Raw genomic sequence first — 17,599 nt, forward strand, 5'->3', positions numbered from 1 at the left:
GCAACGAAGTCTCAGTTGATCATCGAAGTTAAACCGTTCAAGTGTATTCGCTCAATCTGCGCTCCGTGTCGAAGATAACTGTAAATCCGCGACAAAGAAAGACGAAGTTTTACCTTGGACTAACCGAGAACAGAGAGGCTAATCTATCCTTGGACTTCGCGATTGGCGTGTATCATTGTTAATAGTGACTATCGCGGGAACCGAAGTGATCCGAAAATTCGCTGGTTAATATTCAAGATATTTCTTTTTCTCAAAGTGGATTTTAATCAGAAGTGTAAGTACGTCTAGCTCGCAACTAGGACCATTGACACCACTGCAAACTTGAAATTTCGTTTTGTAACCAAGTGTAACACTCCGCCGTATATTGCGGTTTTTTTCAACAGAATCAGTGATTACCGATCGTCACTAGAATCACGTCCTAAGAGACGAGAAGACACTTCGAGAGATACCAGAAGTGATTACGAGTGTGGTTGATGTCTTTGAAGAACGCAACTGCGGCCGACCATGGGAATGGTGCCTGAAGCCTTAGGGTGAAGTGTCACGTTAACATGCGCTAAGGTTCAGCAGAATGCCGAAAATTTTCCTGATCAAGAATCGATTGCATCAACAACAATTGAGGCTATTAGAGGCACACCACGCCGGAAAGAATTCATCGACTAATGGTGCCGAACCTCTCAGTCTCATTGTGAATAAACATCAGTGTAAGTAAACTTCCTTTATTTTAATTAACTGCTCTTGATGCCGAGAAATGTACAGTTTCCGTTTCAAGTGGGAAACTAAATTAAACTCGTTTTAGCAAATTTCATATACAAAATTCGTCGAATTAATAATGAAAGATACAAATTTTTGAAATAGAAACGAGTGCCAAAATATTTTTATCATGAATATATCTTTTTAATACATCACAGCTGCGAAATTTCATAAAGTATCTATATATCTTCTATGCATTCTGAGTTGTTAAGTTTTGTGACAGATCGATGTTTTCGTAATAGAGATCGTGATGCAAATTTGGACGATGACCTCGCGAGACATTATAACAATTTCTCCCTGTCGTGATGAATGTCGATCCGCCGAGAAGATTGCGAAGCCGGTTTCGGTAGTTCATTAAAATTCTCGGTTTTCTTCGACTTGGTTAGACTACTTTTTTATACTCGGCTCTCTCGGGAAAAAAAAGAAATGCGTGCCCGAGAATATTTTAGGGCAACCCCGCAGGTGCAAACGAGTCGGACGCACAGGTGCCGTTGCAATTTAGGAGTACGTTTGCAAATTTGATTTGCAACGCTATCATTATCTCGCATTTCGTATAACGCGTTATTGTTTCACCGTTGGTCGTCTCTATCAAACTTCGAAAACTAACACCTTTTTTAACTGTTTACAAGTTCATATGAAAGATAATTATCAGTTTGTCTTTCTTTATCTAAAAGTTATTCAGCTTAATTCGATTTATGTACGAAATGTAATGAACAACATTTTCTTTCAGTAACATATGATTGTCATATATCTTATGATCAAACCAATAGTAATCATAAAAAATAATCCATCACTTTAAAAAAGAAACTGAAGCTAAGATCCGATTAATTATTATGGATTTCGTAGCGATCTTATCCGTGTTTTAACGCTTGTCAAACAACAACATACTCTTTGTAACGGTTATTACCGAAGAACGGTGTAATACGTAAACGACGACATGTACATTTATCGCGCACTGTACACAATATCATTTCAACGAACTTTAAATTAAATAAGTAAGTAAATTTTCACGGCAAAACTATACATGTACTAAACCAGTGTTATTAAATCGCTCAAGCATTATTTCAAACAAAACAAATCAATAATGTACACGTGTCACGTTCGTAATTTTTACGTGTTATAAATATATATATAAAATTTCGTGTTTTAAATATTTCAAGTGCGATATCGATATTGATTTCCAGTTATGTAATTGATTGGAAGACAGGTTAATTGGCTTTTTAGCCTGGGGCGCCTATTCGGTGGCATAGCGCGAGATGATAGCCTGACGTGGTTCTTTTACAACGGTATAGTGAGTAGACAGACCGACGAAGTTGGTCCTAAACTGGTTTAGAAAAATGACTCCAACCGGTTCCTCTTTTTCGTCACTCCTTCTTTTTTCTCTGGCATCACGGACACGGTCGGTCGTTTCGAGAGCTGGATGTCGATGGCCTCGTATCGATTATCACGCGCCGCAGGTGCAAATTTACTTTCCGACGACGTTACTCATTAAGCAGCTCGTATATCAATTAAACGTACGAAACTCAGAACGCGTAAATTTGCCATCCTCAAAGGAACAAAATAAGCGCAACTATCCTTCGATAACCGAAAGAGTTCATAAGGTCCTAGGAACTCGCTGTCAACAGAAACTCTTACTTGCGTTTCTCTATTATTACGCGATAAATCAGACGAAATTATTCGACGTTTATTAGCAATGAGTGCTGTCCTTCGTGCAATTGTAAATTTGTTTACCGTACATTTGACGAAGGCATTAATTTCGCGAAATAACGCGAAAAATCGACGAGATAACATCGACCGGTGTAGAAACGCGGACGCGTATTCAATTAATCTAAAATTTGACTTAATTCGGCGCCGCTCAGTAAGAGTTCGATAGCGACACATCCATTTTCTCTTTCAACTTTAATTCAATTGTGCCGTAAAAAATTCATTTTAATGCACTGTATATGGATAGTAAAACGTTGACTCAAAGATTTATCCTTGATAATGCGGAGCAATCGTTACACCTTCGAGCTGGCATCAATGTACCGTTAATAGCTAAAGATAAAGAGACCATTGAATATTAATACAGCTAAAGTCGTCGTACCTAGTAGATTTATTGCGTCTACCCGTTAGATGAGATTCAATGATTTATCAGAACGACAATCTGTGCTGGAATAGTCTGACGCGTTGACGTGACGATGAAAGCACTCGACGCGTATGCAAAACGCGTGCAGAGTTTTTCTAGGCGTATCTTCATATTTACGCATCGCGCAGAGATTTCTATGCTCGACGAACCACTTCCACGTTCGAGCGGGAGACTTCGATGCCCGCATACGCGGGACGTCACTATACTTTTCACGCGCTTCGTCGTAGCATAATTTAACCGTATACTTAACATGCGTACGCTGACATATCATAATCATCTCATTGATCGAATAATATTCATTCTATATCGATATACAAAATTCTTTTAATTCGTATCCTTCAAATATAAAATCTGAAATTGGTTTCACATCAAAGTATAAGTAATATCAAAGGAAATGATACAAATTAAATTTCAAATAATTTTATTAAATATCATTTAAAATGACGTTGGTCTCTGTTTCTTCTCAGCTGTTACACGCGAATAGACGAAAGATATCGAATGAAATTTGCGTAATTGGCTACAAAAAAAAAGAAAAGGAACAGGTTCAAGCACGAAGGAAGCATTCATTGAGAACGTAGCTCTTTTTTACGTACGTTTCACTTATTACGGTTCAATTTGGTCACGCAGGCGTTACACGATATTACGCAACGCGTTACAATAAAAATTTTCAAGTTTCGCACGGTTCTCGCGCGAATTGCGCAACGTCGGAGCACGGGAACGCTCACGAGTCGATCGTCAATGTCTGTAATTCCACGACGGCCAAGGCGAGCTCCGCGTACCGGTGTTAGAATCTCGTGCTGGGTCGATGGAGAGGGAGTGATAGAAGGACGTGGCCGGTTCGAAGTCGTAAATAGAAAAGCGACCGGGAAAAATCAAACTCTCACATTCCTTGAATCAGAATTCTTATCGAACGTTTTGCTGCTTGCGCTGAGATTTATCGTCGGTTGGGGAATCTAGATGGACTATAAATGAAATAGCGCTCGCGAAGAATACAGCTTATGAATGAGCAGTTACATATTTAAAATTGAACCGAGTTCGATAATTTCTTCATTTCTTAGCAACGCTTTGGCAACTTTTTTTATATTCAGCGAAGAAAATCTCTTGCTCCTTTCTCAAAACTACAATGAATGTTGCTTTATATGAACTGATTGTAAGACAAATAGTTTATATCATTGGATTTCATCCATTCTCCTTACTCGTTATGACGTTTTATTCATATAATAGGAGTTGTTCAGATTCAGGTAAATAGATTCAACCAGTAAAATCAAACCATACGAGTACCAGATCGGTTACTATTTCCTTGAAATAATCAACGTATATATATAAACAGAGTTCTGCGGTATTAGGTTAATTTAGTTTGTTTCGTGTTAGTTCGAAAAGTCTCGAGTCAATACGTTAGATAGGTACTACTACCGATTGTTTTATTCAGTTTAGAACACGCATCCTATTTAGATGTTAGCCGCAAACCGCGTCACAAGTTGCCGTACTATTACTGTGTGCGTGGAATGTGTTAAATTCGACGCGATGAATACGAATACTGGCGACGAGCATAACAAAACGTTGCCCTTAAAGTAGAATTGTAAATCGAAAGATATATCGGTATGATTTAACCAACTGTCCGAAGGTTGGGAAACAGAGGACAATTTCGACGAAACGTATGAATTTTGTTTCACCAAACTGAACGAGATTCGCGAAATATACCATTTAAAATCGTGTCGCTTTCCAAAGCTAGCGTATGCAGAGTGGTGTGCGACTAGACGAACGCACCAGTCAGAGGCGACGTTCGGCTGTCGTTGACACGTAGGGTAATCGCGCACCTGTGCCAAAGACTAGTACACCAGGATGTGCAGTCATTGTGACGAATTACAATGCACCGCTCGCGGTGTTCATCGTGCGTGCATTTCGAGGCACGCGCGTGTGCGTGTACTGGTATGTGGGTATCAAAGGTACGGGTTTCCTCTAGCGATGTCAATGACAACCGGGCGAGAAATCTATCAGCTCTTCGCCTTTTCTAACTACTCGAAATACTACCACTCATATAGTGTACGCGTCCATTTCGTTCGTTTATTTCGATGAAAAACCTAAAATATCTCGTAAAGAACTGAAGCGTTATCGCGTACGTATATTTTAATTAATCGAAACCGGGTAGCAGAATGACGAACAGAAATCATTGAAGGACAGCTAAATGATATTTTAAGAGGGGATGATTTAACGACGGAGGTAAGTGTCGCGATAAGGAACATCGGGTTGGCTTTGAAACGACACAGCGTGGATCTGTGGCCGCGCGGAAAACAGGTTCAGCTCGTGGTCGAAAGCAGTGTAAGCAGGTAGAAGACAGAACTTGGCTACGTCGTCTGGTTGCTACACACACGCGCGACTCACCTGTTCACAGACGTTGCACGCACACTTAGCTACGATCGCCGCACAGAAACAGCCGTATTAACGACTACCGTGCAGCGGAGGCTAATGGCGCAAGAGGGCCGTGACCGAAATTCTTTCGAAGCAAAGGGGCCAAGTGCAGAAAACGCTCAGCTCGATAAATCTGTTGCGACCGCCACCGAGTCCTTGCAAGAACGCGCGTTACCACCTTCTCTGATTTTCTCTTCGAGTTCGCGATCATTCTCCAACCATTTAGATAATGTTTAACTTCCTTGGAGGTTTATTTTTTTCTCAAGGCAGATGCACCGTTGCACCTGTAACCAGCCAGTTTCTCCAACACTTTCGTTTGTTTTCGATCTACGCGCAATGCTGTTTCCACTTTATTTTTTTTTTTTTTTTTCGTATTAAACGAATATCTTCTTCATCTCTTTTTTCTTTTCCTTCTTCTTTTTTCTTATTTTGTATGGCTGTTCCATATCTTCTTTTTTTAGAAGACTAAAACTGTTTCGAATCAATGATTCAGTCAATTTGAATCTGAACGATTGTTCGCTGCTAATATAACACTTGCAGTCTCTTTGAAGCAAGATACAAAACGATGAGAAACCGCAAAAAGCAAGCAGGTGTATCGGTGAAAAAAATGGCGAGCGTGAATCTCTCTTTTTTCTCCGTTCATTTCCATCCACAATTGAAAAAAGCTCCACGAGTCAGAGGAATCGGCTTGCATTCGCGACGCGTGTTATTACGCTCGGCGAACACTGTAATTAGGAAGCCGCGGCGCGTCGACTTGGTCGCGATCTGCCGACATCGTGAGCACACCAGCATACGTAACGTCTTATTCAAAGATCATTATTCTAGCTAATATTCGAGCTGATAAACATGAAACAACATGAATGAAAATGCAACAGCTACTATCCATGGTTTTCAAAGTTTTTCTGCCCCTTTACAAACTTTTAAGTAGCCATTCGCAAGGGAAAAACTGAAGGTATCATTAATCATCGTTGCAACTTCAATTGCGGTTAATCTAAATTAGAAATCTAAGTGAATCTGATCACGAGATTTATCGCTTAATCGCCGTGTTATATGCATCTCTTGAATAGATTTAGAGCGATTTCAGATCTTTCAAATCTTTCCGACTCTTTTCAAATTTCCTCGCAAAATATTCGAATAATCGATTGTCTAGATCCTCCTAGAGTGCCCGAAAAAGATGTTTCAACGAAGAATATGTTTCGAAATTATAAAAAAATCTATAAAAAAATATTTTGAATCGTCAATATGTTCGCCAAATATTTTATGCAAAAATATTAGATTCGATACGAAAGACGCGAACTCGCAGCGTGGCTTCGTTGGTCACGATTTTGCCATAATCATCGCTAAATAGTGACGGAAAGAATAGTGAAGGAAAAAGGGGGGAAAATTTTCCGCGTTGGTGTTGGAACTACCGTCCGCGTTCGTTTAATCGTGTGCCAGTATCGTACCGGTTTTTCCTGCGCGTTTCCTGCAGAATGCAACGAGAGGTGGAACGCGCTGATTACGTTTCCGTATGTGCAACGAATGTCAAGGCTCAGCGTAGGTCTCGAAAACACGTTCTACTCGTTCTCCATCGTTCTGTGTTCGCCACGCTCATCACGCTCTAATCAATGGAAAATGACTCAAAAAAAAAAAAAAGAAAAAGAGGAAAGAAACACGGCAAATAGGAAAAACTCTTTAGACTGTTTGTATCTGTAATTGTGATTTACGGTATCGGATCTTTTCATTTTTTCAATGCACACGGAGTGCATTATTGTGCTAAATATTGTGCTAAAAATTCCACTGTTCAAGCCTATAACATTGAGTAGAGCTTTTTACCTATCTGAACCCGTTGAAATAAACAGCGTATATAGATAATAGAGGTTCACCAATTTCCCTCCTTGAAGATAATAAGAGTTTACGTTCAAACAACGATTCAATGGTCAGGAGTTCGTTTAACCGTGCATTAGCTAAGATTTCGTTTCGTAATATAATGAAATTTCGTTATGTGAACATCACTTACTTGAGTGAGTTTTTAGTATAACCGATTAAACGCGTTCGCTCTTGAATCCACTTACTTGAACATAAGTTTCTAGCAACTGCACGAAAAATTATAGGTATTAAAGAGACTAGATTAGACCCTACGATATAAACTCCATCGATATAAACTGCCCATCTTACAAGTTCATATAAACAAAGTTTTACTCTCATTATTTTATTACTTGAATTGCCGTAGCAGAATTACAAGCATAATTTAACTGAAAAATAAAGGAACTATGAAGTTTCTGGTGTCTATATAAACATTACATTCGTTGTAACCTTCATCGGGCGTTAGCACTTTGTACGACTCTAGATCAAACTTTTATTTGATGTTTATATTTCGTATTTATCACTTTGTCAGTTCGTATGTGACGCATGACCGTTACGGTAAGATTGTCATGCCACGTCAAATGTGCCGAGCGAACGATACAAATTTTTCATCGAGATTATTTCACCGGTCTCATCGGTCTCATCGACAGCGCAACGCGTAGCGAGACCTCGATGCTTTGTCGAAAGAATTGCCTGTGCGTCCAGTAGTAGTTGCATCTCTCGTCGCAACTTTTCACCGAGCGACGAGACCAACCACGGAAGATAGTCTGCCTTGATCTTCCGTTGCGCGTCTCTAGAAAGACGTTGTTCGCGAGAGAAGAGTCGCGTTAGAAGAAGAGAGGCCACAGTCAGAGAAGAATTAACGGACAACAGGAGGAGGGACAGCGTGCACGGTTCCATTACGTAAGGTAACCGTGTAGCTGCGTGTACAGTGTCACCTTGCTGTTCGCGATGCTTCGACCCACGCACAGTACCGCTACGCAAATGCTACGCAGATACGGTGCAGCTAGCCTCCTCTGTCACACCGACTCTCCTCTCTAGACTCTTCTTTTCACGCCTTGTCAGTTACTTCGCGAAGTTTAAGCCAACGGAACCGATTCTTTGCGGGGGATTAGACACATAATATCGAAATATACGCACGTTCGATAAGGCGCTCCGTTCGTTGAAAAATAAGGGCCGCCGTCATTGATTTTGTTTTTAAAATGTTCAACTGTGGAAAATTGATAATTATTTCATAAAATTTTCTCCCATATAATTCGAGTTTTGAATATTATGTGTATATATATATATACCATAAGAATTACAGTAAGTTATCGATCTTCCTAATAGTTATTAGGAACACATATAGATTAATCGAGATCCAAACTTGTAAAATTATACGATGGAGGGAACAAGCGTGACAATAAAATACCATGACTTATACATAGTATATTGGACTTATTTGAATTGTATGAGTTTCTGGAAATTCTAGACGCTGCTCGCAATCTCGAAGCTGTCAACGTGACTTGGCTGACATTTCCACAATTCCACGATATATACATATATAAGACGTTAATAAATAATCAACATTTTTTTCCAGACTCTCCAGGCGTCGGATATACTGCATATAAAATTTGCTTATCTATCTACTCTTATTTGTTTAGCTGATCTATCACTGACACGTTCTTTGAACAATTGTCAGACAACGCGCGCATTTCTCGAGAAGAATTCTTAAACAAAGGAGCTCCATCTTGGAGTTGCCGCTTTTTTTTTTTTGCGGGTTCACCTTAACTAATTGGGGGTCCAGTTTCGTTTCCCGGCCACCAGATTACGAATATTAGAACGTTTTACATATTTTTCCTATATATTTTAAGTGCAGATACTTTTCAAAGCCAGTTAATATGATTTTAATGCGTAACATCGTTTAACTTTAAACGATGCGCCAGAAAAACTTTCAAAATAGGGTCTTCTTAATGATACGACACGTGATCCATAAAATATGCTGAGCTTCCATAATTAACACTAATCCCTGTGTTAATTATGGAAGATTTTTATGGGCTCCGCAATTATTACGAATAAAAAGGATACACGAAATATTGCATTTTACGCGGCTCTTAATTATAATAATAATTAATCCTTGGCAGATGAGTGTCGGCATATAACCGCACATATCTGTTCACAGTTCCGAGTACTTATTTTAAGGTGTCTGGCGTACTTCTATTTTTCTGAGCGATAATCTTATACGTATTTACGCATAGGTATAGTAAACTAAACAGTAATAACTTTTTGATGAAAGAAAACTATAGATCTTTAGAAATCTTATCTTCTGTTTAACGTAAACTCGGGATGTAGGATGATGGTCGAGTCAAGACGAATTTCAGTCTTTCAATGGCATTACCAGACGAATCAGCAAGCTTTTTATATATTTATATATTTTTTATAATACCTTATACACGATGCTTAAAAAATCCAAAAAGCACATGTTCAATAATGATAGTAGTGATGACAAATATTATTTTATAGACAGTGAAAATGAACTCCGTTCAACAAGAATACACAACAGAAATAGTGACAGTAATGAACTAAATTTTAAAGAAAATAATACAAGTTTCAACAATGAATAACGCAATCGTTCAGCGTATATATTTTCTCAACTGCGCGCGCCAGTACCGTCCACAGCTCGCTCGTCGAGCGGACCCATCCGCAAAGGGTTAAGAACGATACTCGCTTTATCCCTTGATCATTGTGATGACCAACTGAGATTGATTCGATGCAAGTGTCGTATCGGAACAGTCTCGATCACATTATTATTGGTGATGCGCATTCTTTGCAGTAGTCACACCTTATTCCTCGTGTACGTGTGTTGAGCATGAGTTTACTGTCGTTGCGTTTGGATCTGATTTTTCCATTTGATTTTTTCCCCATTTTAATCCCCCATAAACATGACCTGGATTATTTATACACTCCACGAATTTATGTAATTGTGATAGTCCTAGTTATCTTATCCATAGTTATCTGAAGTGAGCAATTATTGTTATTTGTATCTTTGATCAAATTCTCTATCGTTCGATTGGACAAAGCTTGACATATATATACATACATATTACAAACGTTGCTATTTACAAGTTAAAATAGCCACACCATGCTGTACATGTTATTTTTCGTTGAATGGATTTAATTTTGATCAAATCACTCAGGAGCGAGCATCAAAATCATAAGCTCGAAAATTATTTTCCCCGAAGGAAGGAATAAAGTGATTTCATTGGACGCTCTCCTTCTCTCAATTAAAATTCCAAAACACGCTACAAGTTTTGTAGCAGTGCAGAGAAACTAAAACCTAGTTTTGAATGTAAAAATAGATCGGCTCGACGTAGTAGGACAATGGTTTCTTCCAATGTAATTACTTCTGGTTCATTGCAATAGTCAGATTCGCGACTGATAAAGCGAATCTAGCAGTCATCCCGAACGAACCTGGGAGTAATGCAAAATTTGCACTGTGAATCGATTACAAACCTTTAATGGTACGCTTTCGAGACACAAACGCACCAGTTGGTTGGAATGGTAGGAAAGTACCGAAGCAAAAGATCAAACAGAGAAAGACAAAATTGGCGCATTGTTTGGGCCGTCTGTGTATCCGCGTGAACGCGAATAAACGATAAACGATGGCGTGTAAGCGGTGAAGGTTCGTAGCACCGCGGGTAGCCAAAAGGAAAGGAAAGGAAAAACTGGAGAAAAAAAAGGATTTAAGGGAGTGGTCGGAGCGTAAGTAGGTCGACTAAGTCGAGGTGTTCGATCGAGCAGACAACAACCAGCCACGAAGCTGCCGCCAGGCCAATGGCTGACAAGACAGAAGCTTCTCCCGCCAGAATATCCAATCTGCCTCTTTTTCTCTCTGATCATGAACTTCGTGTACGTATGATTCCTATAGGGTTTCGACGAAGAACAGTCGTTCTCTTCCTCTTCAGATCTTAGATATATATATATATACATAGATGTTGTAGAATTTTTCTATATAATCCTCGTAATGCTAGAATCAATGATAATGTGATATATAGATATTGTTGACGATAGAAGGAATTGCTGCAGGAATATAACTTCATCTTCTAGTAATTTTCCTTCTTGGTATTCCAATTTGATATAAATTCTTCAATATTAGTAGTAACATCTGCACAATCATGAAATCTATTTACTTCTGTTCGTCTATGATAAATGTTATTGAAACGTTGGAGCCATCTCTTCGTTGCCTCAAGCCTTTGAATCGGAAAAAGATAAAATAGCTTTACATTTTCGTCGTTTTTTAAGAGAAGACTGTACAGTCCTGTTTCGTCGTATTTCAAACGTAGGCTACGGTTTAAAGACACGATGCAACTACTAACGCTCAAGACGTTGTATTTTTCGCTACGACAGCGCGAACCGAAGAACTAAAATGCGAGTCATTAAATGGTGATAGATAAACGACCGGAGGAAAAAAGCAAACGCGACGTCATTGCGTTCGTCATCGGAGACTCTTCAACCCGTTACTTTTTAACGTTGAGCACCGTGAGGCTCGGTCGAACGTTCTCGCTCGCCTTGGACCATATCTTTATAGCGATCGAGTTCGCGGAGCCTCATTTAAAATGGAACTGTCTATGCGGTGCGCTGGCTCAAGCTAAAGCATTATTATCATAGTATCTCTGTTGTATCTTCTGGCTTCTGTAACGAGGAAAACCCGTCAACTACGCGACAAAATCACCAGCGGGACGGGAATCGGAATTTATAGTAGGAGATTAAGCGACGATATCGTAAACCGCGCGGGTCCGCGCGCAATGCCGTTTACAATGACGCATACTCAATGTCACGCGATCTTCTAACGTTGATTTCAACTCTTCTACGATGCACTTGCTCCTCGTTGACTGTCGCTTCGTCTTCTTCGTGACACAGCCATCTCTGATGACAGCAGCGACATCGGTCGTAATCCAGTACTTTCGTGAGATTTAGCTCAGAAGTTTCCTATAATTGAGAGATTAAAAGGGAGGAAAGACGAATCAATGGTGATTAGGTCGGTTTTGATCTTCTCGATTATAAATGTGTTTTATTTCTCACGGGAATGATAGAATCTATAAAACCCAAAGGATCTTTTCTGACTGTGATAAAACTTGAAAAGTACTCGTTTTAATGTTGTGACCTGTTACACGGTTTACTAATATATTATTTGACACGTACCACAACACTACCTTATACGAACTACACGACGAAATAATCTTTCTGTGATAGAACGAGCATAACGCGAGTTTCGCGTTAGATTTCGATCGTTTAAAATTGGATACTTGCATAGATTTGTGCGACTTTATCATACTTACTTACATGGTAGAGAGACATATAGAGAACGTTAGTTTAATATAGAACGAACGTTACGAGGGTGTTGCGTACGGTCAAGGCTTGAACAGCTATCAGATCTTTCTCGTTCACCGAGAGACCGTTCGGTCTTTCAAGACTCCCAACCGGTCAGGTCTCCCCCCTCATTCTCTCTTTTTCTCCTTCTCTCTCTCTCTCTCTCTCTCTCTCTCTCTCTCTTTCTTCGATCCTCGACTCTCGATAAGGACTCGAGACGACTGGATCCTCGGTACAGCTAAATTGCTCGAAAACTCGCAACGCGGAGAATCGAATGGGCATCGCTAGTCTCTCGGCAGGGAGCTGCTCGTTCCTGCCGAAGCAGACTCGAAGTACCGGTTCTTGTTTCTTCTTCTCGCTCTCTCATGGCCTCCCTTTCTTCCTCTCTGTCCAGACGGAAGAGTAGAAGGAGGGAATGAGAAGGATAGAGAATTCCTTGGAGGAGGGAAGACGCGACTGGAAGAAAAAGATCGGTACGCCGGTCACGAAGCTCGCGCAGGTATTTATAGCACGGCCCCGGACCTGTTCGAGGGATTTGGTCGGAGGATCTCACGTACACGGGCCGATTCTGTTTGAAGGTTGCTCAACCGCGAACAGAACCCGCCATTTTGGTTCCTCTCTACCGCGGACCCGTTGTTACCTTCGACTTGGAGGTGTGACGCAACCGCTTGCGTAAAGACGCGTCGTTAGAAGCATTCTCTAAACGTTTGACCCACCGTCTCTATAGAACCATGAAATCTCCGCTCGTAGAAACGCGTTTCGCCCGAGGGACGGAGCTGTCACGATCGCTGCTGGTAGCGCTGGAACGAAGGACGTTTGAAATCCTAATGATGATGACAGGTGCCATGTACTGTATGGAAATATCGAAGATCGGTTCTGATTGATAGCAGTCTATTAGTATTTATTACCTTGATATTCTTTGGTGATTAACCGAGAAAAGAGGGTTCCTTTCCCGAGTTTTCTTTTTTCCCGAGAAATCCTCACCTATTACGAGATATGTGGATAGCTCTTCGAGCATTTCGATTCGGTCGTGGTATTTCAGTTTTTAAATCGTCCATTTCATTTTGTATTTAATTAACTTCTACCTTTGTTCTCCGCCGTGTTACATTTCTACGATATGAAAAGATACAACGAGATTTGTATTATAATAAAGGCAAAGTACGACTCACATCACTACGATTGTCAGTCGTAAGCGAGAAGAAATTTTTTCCGTGTTCGAATCGATAGTCGAAAGCGCGATCAAAATTAAAAAAAAAACGCAGAGCGGAAAAGGCTTTCCCCGTCGCTGGCCCCATATAGACGACGCGCACGTGCTCGCAAAAAGTAGCGTGTCCTCGCGACTGGTTTCCTGGTTTCCGCTCGAATGGCTTCGTCGGCCGACACGATGTCCTCGTGCTCCATTCGCGAAACACAGTCGGTGTCAAAGTCAAGAGAACGCAGACCCAAGCGGATCCCGGTAATAGAGAGAAATTACGAATGCGACTCTACGGCCAGATGCCTCAGCCCCGGCCCGACCGATCAAGCGATCCGAGACTGCGTGTAATTGCCTCTCAGACTGTCCTTGAAGGGCGCTCCTCCTGTTCGCGTTTGTCCGCCGTAAATATCATTGTCGAACGATGGAAAGTTGCACGCCGTTGCAATCGCGTAGCTTGCTCGCTTTACTTGTACTCGCAAGGTTATCGTTATTTTATATTCAAGAGCGTCGTTCGATCGGGTAACGCGTGTAGCTGTAACGCGAGCTTGAACAAGGTAGCGTATGTGGAAAACATAACCGTAAGGCGAAATAGATTGTAGTCATTGGTAGAAATAGCGTAAACCAGTAAATTTCGAATCGATCGACTTTCAACGTCTATCGTAGTCTTACCAATTGCTATGTAAACTTTGTAAGTAATACGAAAGTCGTATTGCAAATACGTTGTAGCGTGCTTCTCTCTTCATACATTTCTCCTCGAGCATTGAATTTTTCCAATCTTTTCCCGTACAAGTTTTCGTACAGTTCATTCTTTCTTCGTATCTTTTATCTTTTACAATGTTGAGATAAAATAAGATAAACCTATTTTGTACTATTGTATGAAATACAAGTGTAACCCACCGTGGATGCACGCCGGAATAGACTCGTGTGACCCACCCGCAATGCATGCCGTCTCACGGAACAGACACAACGTGTTAAACGGTTAATAAGATCTAATGCTCGTCACCGTTCATGAAAGAAGCGGTTTTTCGAATGAGTTTTAATGGTGGCTTGGGTTAAATCGTGTGCGAAACAACGTTGCTGCTCGAGGACGAATTACGAAGCGGTGCGTGAAGGACGCGCGGAAAGAGAGTATAGCATACGGTACCTACGAACCCCCTCAAGGTTGCTCGTAAATTCAACCATCCTGGCTCCACGACGAGGGCCCATATTATAACCGTATGCTCATTACTTATTCCAGACGCATCAAGCATTAAAATTTTGTCGCCAACTGAGCCGAACTAAATTTGTGAATTTTAATCATCTTCTCTCCCAACGACGATCAACTTACTACGAATGAATTTGTTATGAATGTTTAAAACAAGAAAAATCGGCTCTTAGAGCTAAAGCTTCATATCATACTTTTAATTGTTAATTAACATACTCCAAATACACGAAGAATAATCCAATAATCCAAACATAACACGGTCGCAACAAAAAACATTCTCAGTACGGGAATATTATGTAAACATAAGAATATTAAATTGAACGATACAGATCGCGAGAAAACAGACGATGATCGAGCAACGACCCCGGAATCATTACGCAGCAGCAGTCCAGCTTCTTCTCCGCCGCCACAATGGCAATCGAGTACTCCAACCGATACACCCCCGCGTCGATTCATTTCGAGTATTCTCGGCGGAGACGTACCATACGGGAGCAGAGGACACGTATTGACTAGGGCGGAACGTAAAGAATATAGCAGCCCACCGATCGTTCCCTCCTCTAGCGATGCTACTCAATTTCTCTCGAAATCGGAGAAGCTGGTGTTGCCCAGACCCGACACTCCTCCAAAAACACCAAGAGTTGAACCACCGACTAGAGTGTCGGTCATTCAAAGGGTGCCTTCACAAGGTCAGTCAACGTCTAGGAGGGAAGATAAGATTGAGGTGCCACAGGTTCACGAACCGGAACAGGTATCTTCATCACATATCACTGGGACTCTTGGTTATAAACTGCTTGAATAATCGCCTCAATTTCTGTTATACTATCCTACTATAACCTATGTTAACAAACACGCTCTTCTATACTCTTCTATACAACGATTGCTTTTCTATTGTGTTACGTGTGTAATGTAATGGTGTTATGTGTGTAATGCAATGATATAAGCTATATCATATCTATGAAATAGTCAATTTTCAGTGATATCAAGAAAATTTATACATACATTTATAACGAGCTTTCCATATTCACAAACAAATACAAAAAAACAAAATGTCATAACTCGACCGAAAATAGCTAAAATGATGTAGAAGGTGTTGGTTATATGCATCTTTAAATAATTACTTGTTTATTATCCAAAGAAGCGGAATGAATAATGTTCCTTTCCATCTATCTCATGCATACATATACTAATTAATTTTGGTGCAACTACCTGCGAAAATCTATCGTGACAGCTAACACAGAGGACTTATTTTTTGCAGGAACAGCCAATCGATTATGCTGTGCCGAAGAGAAAGGAAGAGGACGACGAGCGAGGTCGCGAAGGTGCGAAAGTATCGCGCGCGATCGGTAATTCAATTGCCAGGCCTCTTCTGGCTATGAGATTATCTGGTCCTCAGGTAGTTCACGCAGCAGCAGGTCACGGAAGATCTTCAACTTCTGGTAGCAGCGGGAGTTCCGGTTCTAGCAACGGGTCTAGCAACTCTGGTAGTTCCTCTTCTTCGAATTCAGGCGGAAGTGGTAGCTACTGCGGAGGCGGAGCAGTCACAGGTGGTAGTGGAGGCGGTGGAGCTGTAGGCGGAGGTGCAGGGGGTGGAATGAATCCCGGTGGAAACGGTCGCGGAAATTACGGACCGAGTTCGCCACCCACTGGCTCTTTACCTCCCTTCTACGAGTCCCTCAAGGGCGGGAATAATCTGGCAAATTTCGCAAATCAGTACAACAGTACTCAAGGTATGATAGCTAATAATGGCTACAAAGATATCTGGATAAGTGTTATTGTATTTATTATATATTTACATACTGATTAATTAGTAATATTTTCATATGACTTCAAAAACATGATACATTAAAAAATAAGGATATATACAAATTTTTTTCTAGTCACTGTATAATATATAAAATATCCAAAACGAAATATTCGTTCCTTATGTATAATAACTAGTAGATGATATAAATCTTCGCTTAGGTATAATTTCTTTAGTCGTATCCATAAAACTATGAATACACAAATATTCGCAGTGTATTACTAATCTATAAATATGCTATACTATACTATAAGTCAATTACTAATATACGAATAAAATGATTGTCTCAGGAAACGGATATCTAACACCATCACCGGCGGTAGGAATGGATTGCGACGCAGGACAGCAAGAAATGAACTCACAGCATTCTCAATATAATGCTCAAGAGGGCAAGCAATACTCTCTTCTACAGAATGTGTGCGCATCTTATGGTTTGACACTGAAAGAGGAGGAAGATCTGTCCCCATACAGGATACAAACAAACGATTTGCTGTCGGGACATTATGGCACCTATGATATGACCGACACAGGAATGATGGTAGACATGGTGACGGGCGCCGTTGTAGATCCTCTTCAATTAACCGCTACCTTGTCCTTCAACTCAGCCTCGGATCATACCGCTTTACTTGAGAGTCTGAGCGATGCTGCCGATCTGTTCCTACCAAGGCTGCCAGCTGAGGATGGTAGCAACGATCTTCTGGAAGAATCTTTGCACTCGCCAGCTTCGGCTGGAAGTGGAATCCAGGGCCAGGACGGCGGGCAAATGACCACTCCCGTAGAACCGAGCGTCGATCCTTTCCCAGAGCACAGCATGGCCTTAACCAGAGGCTTCGACGCGTCGAGGTAAGTACTCGTGAACAATCCTTTACTCGGAATCGAGTTGCTTTCGATGTTCGCACGCGATACGCCTCTCGAACGTTT

The 17,599-nt window shown here is 40.8% G+C and overlaps 1 protein-coding gene across 5 annotated transcripts in view; it reads left to right on the forward strand.

Moving 5' to 3' along the window:
* Positions 1-17,599, forward strand: part of LOC132905373 (transcriptional regulator ovo) — a 24,324-nt gene continuing 6,725 nt past the window's right edge. For all 5 annotated transcript variants that reach the window (XM_060956600.1, XM_060956620.1, XM_060956610.1 and 2 more), the window contains exons 1-5: positions 1-274; positions 384-701; positions 15,207-15,625; positions 16,133-16,604; positions 16,969-17,521. In XM_060956600.1, the coding sequence (XP_060812583.1) occupies positions 569-701; positions 15,207-15,625; positions 16,133-16,604; positions 16,969-17,521 (1,577 nt within the window). In that variant the 5' untranslated portion in view covers positions 1-274; positions 384-568. The remainder of the gene's footprint in view (positions 275-383; positions 702-15,206; positions 15,626-16,132; positions 16,605-16,968; positions 17,522-17,599) is intronic.

Source organism: Bombus pascuorum, chromosome 1, assembly GCF_905332965.1.
Source record: "Bombus pascuorum chromosome 1, iyBomPasc1.1, whole genome shotgun sequence".
In the NCBI taxonomy this organism is placed as follows: Eukaryota; Metazoa; Arthropoda; class Insecta; order Hymenoptera; family Apidae; genus Bombus; species Bombus pascuorum.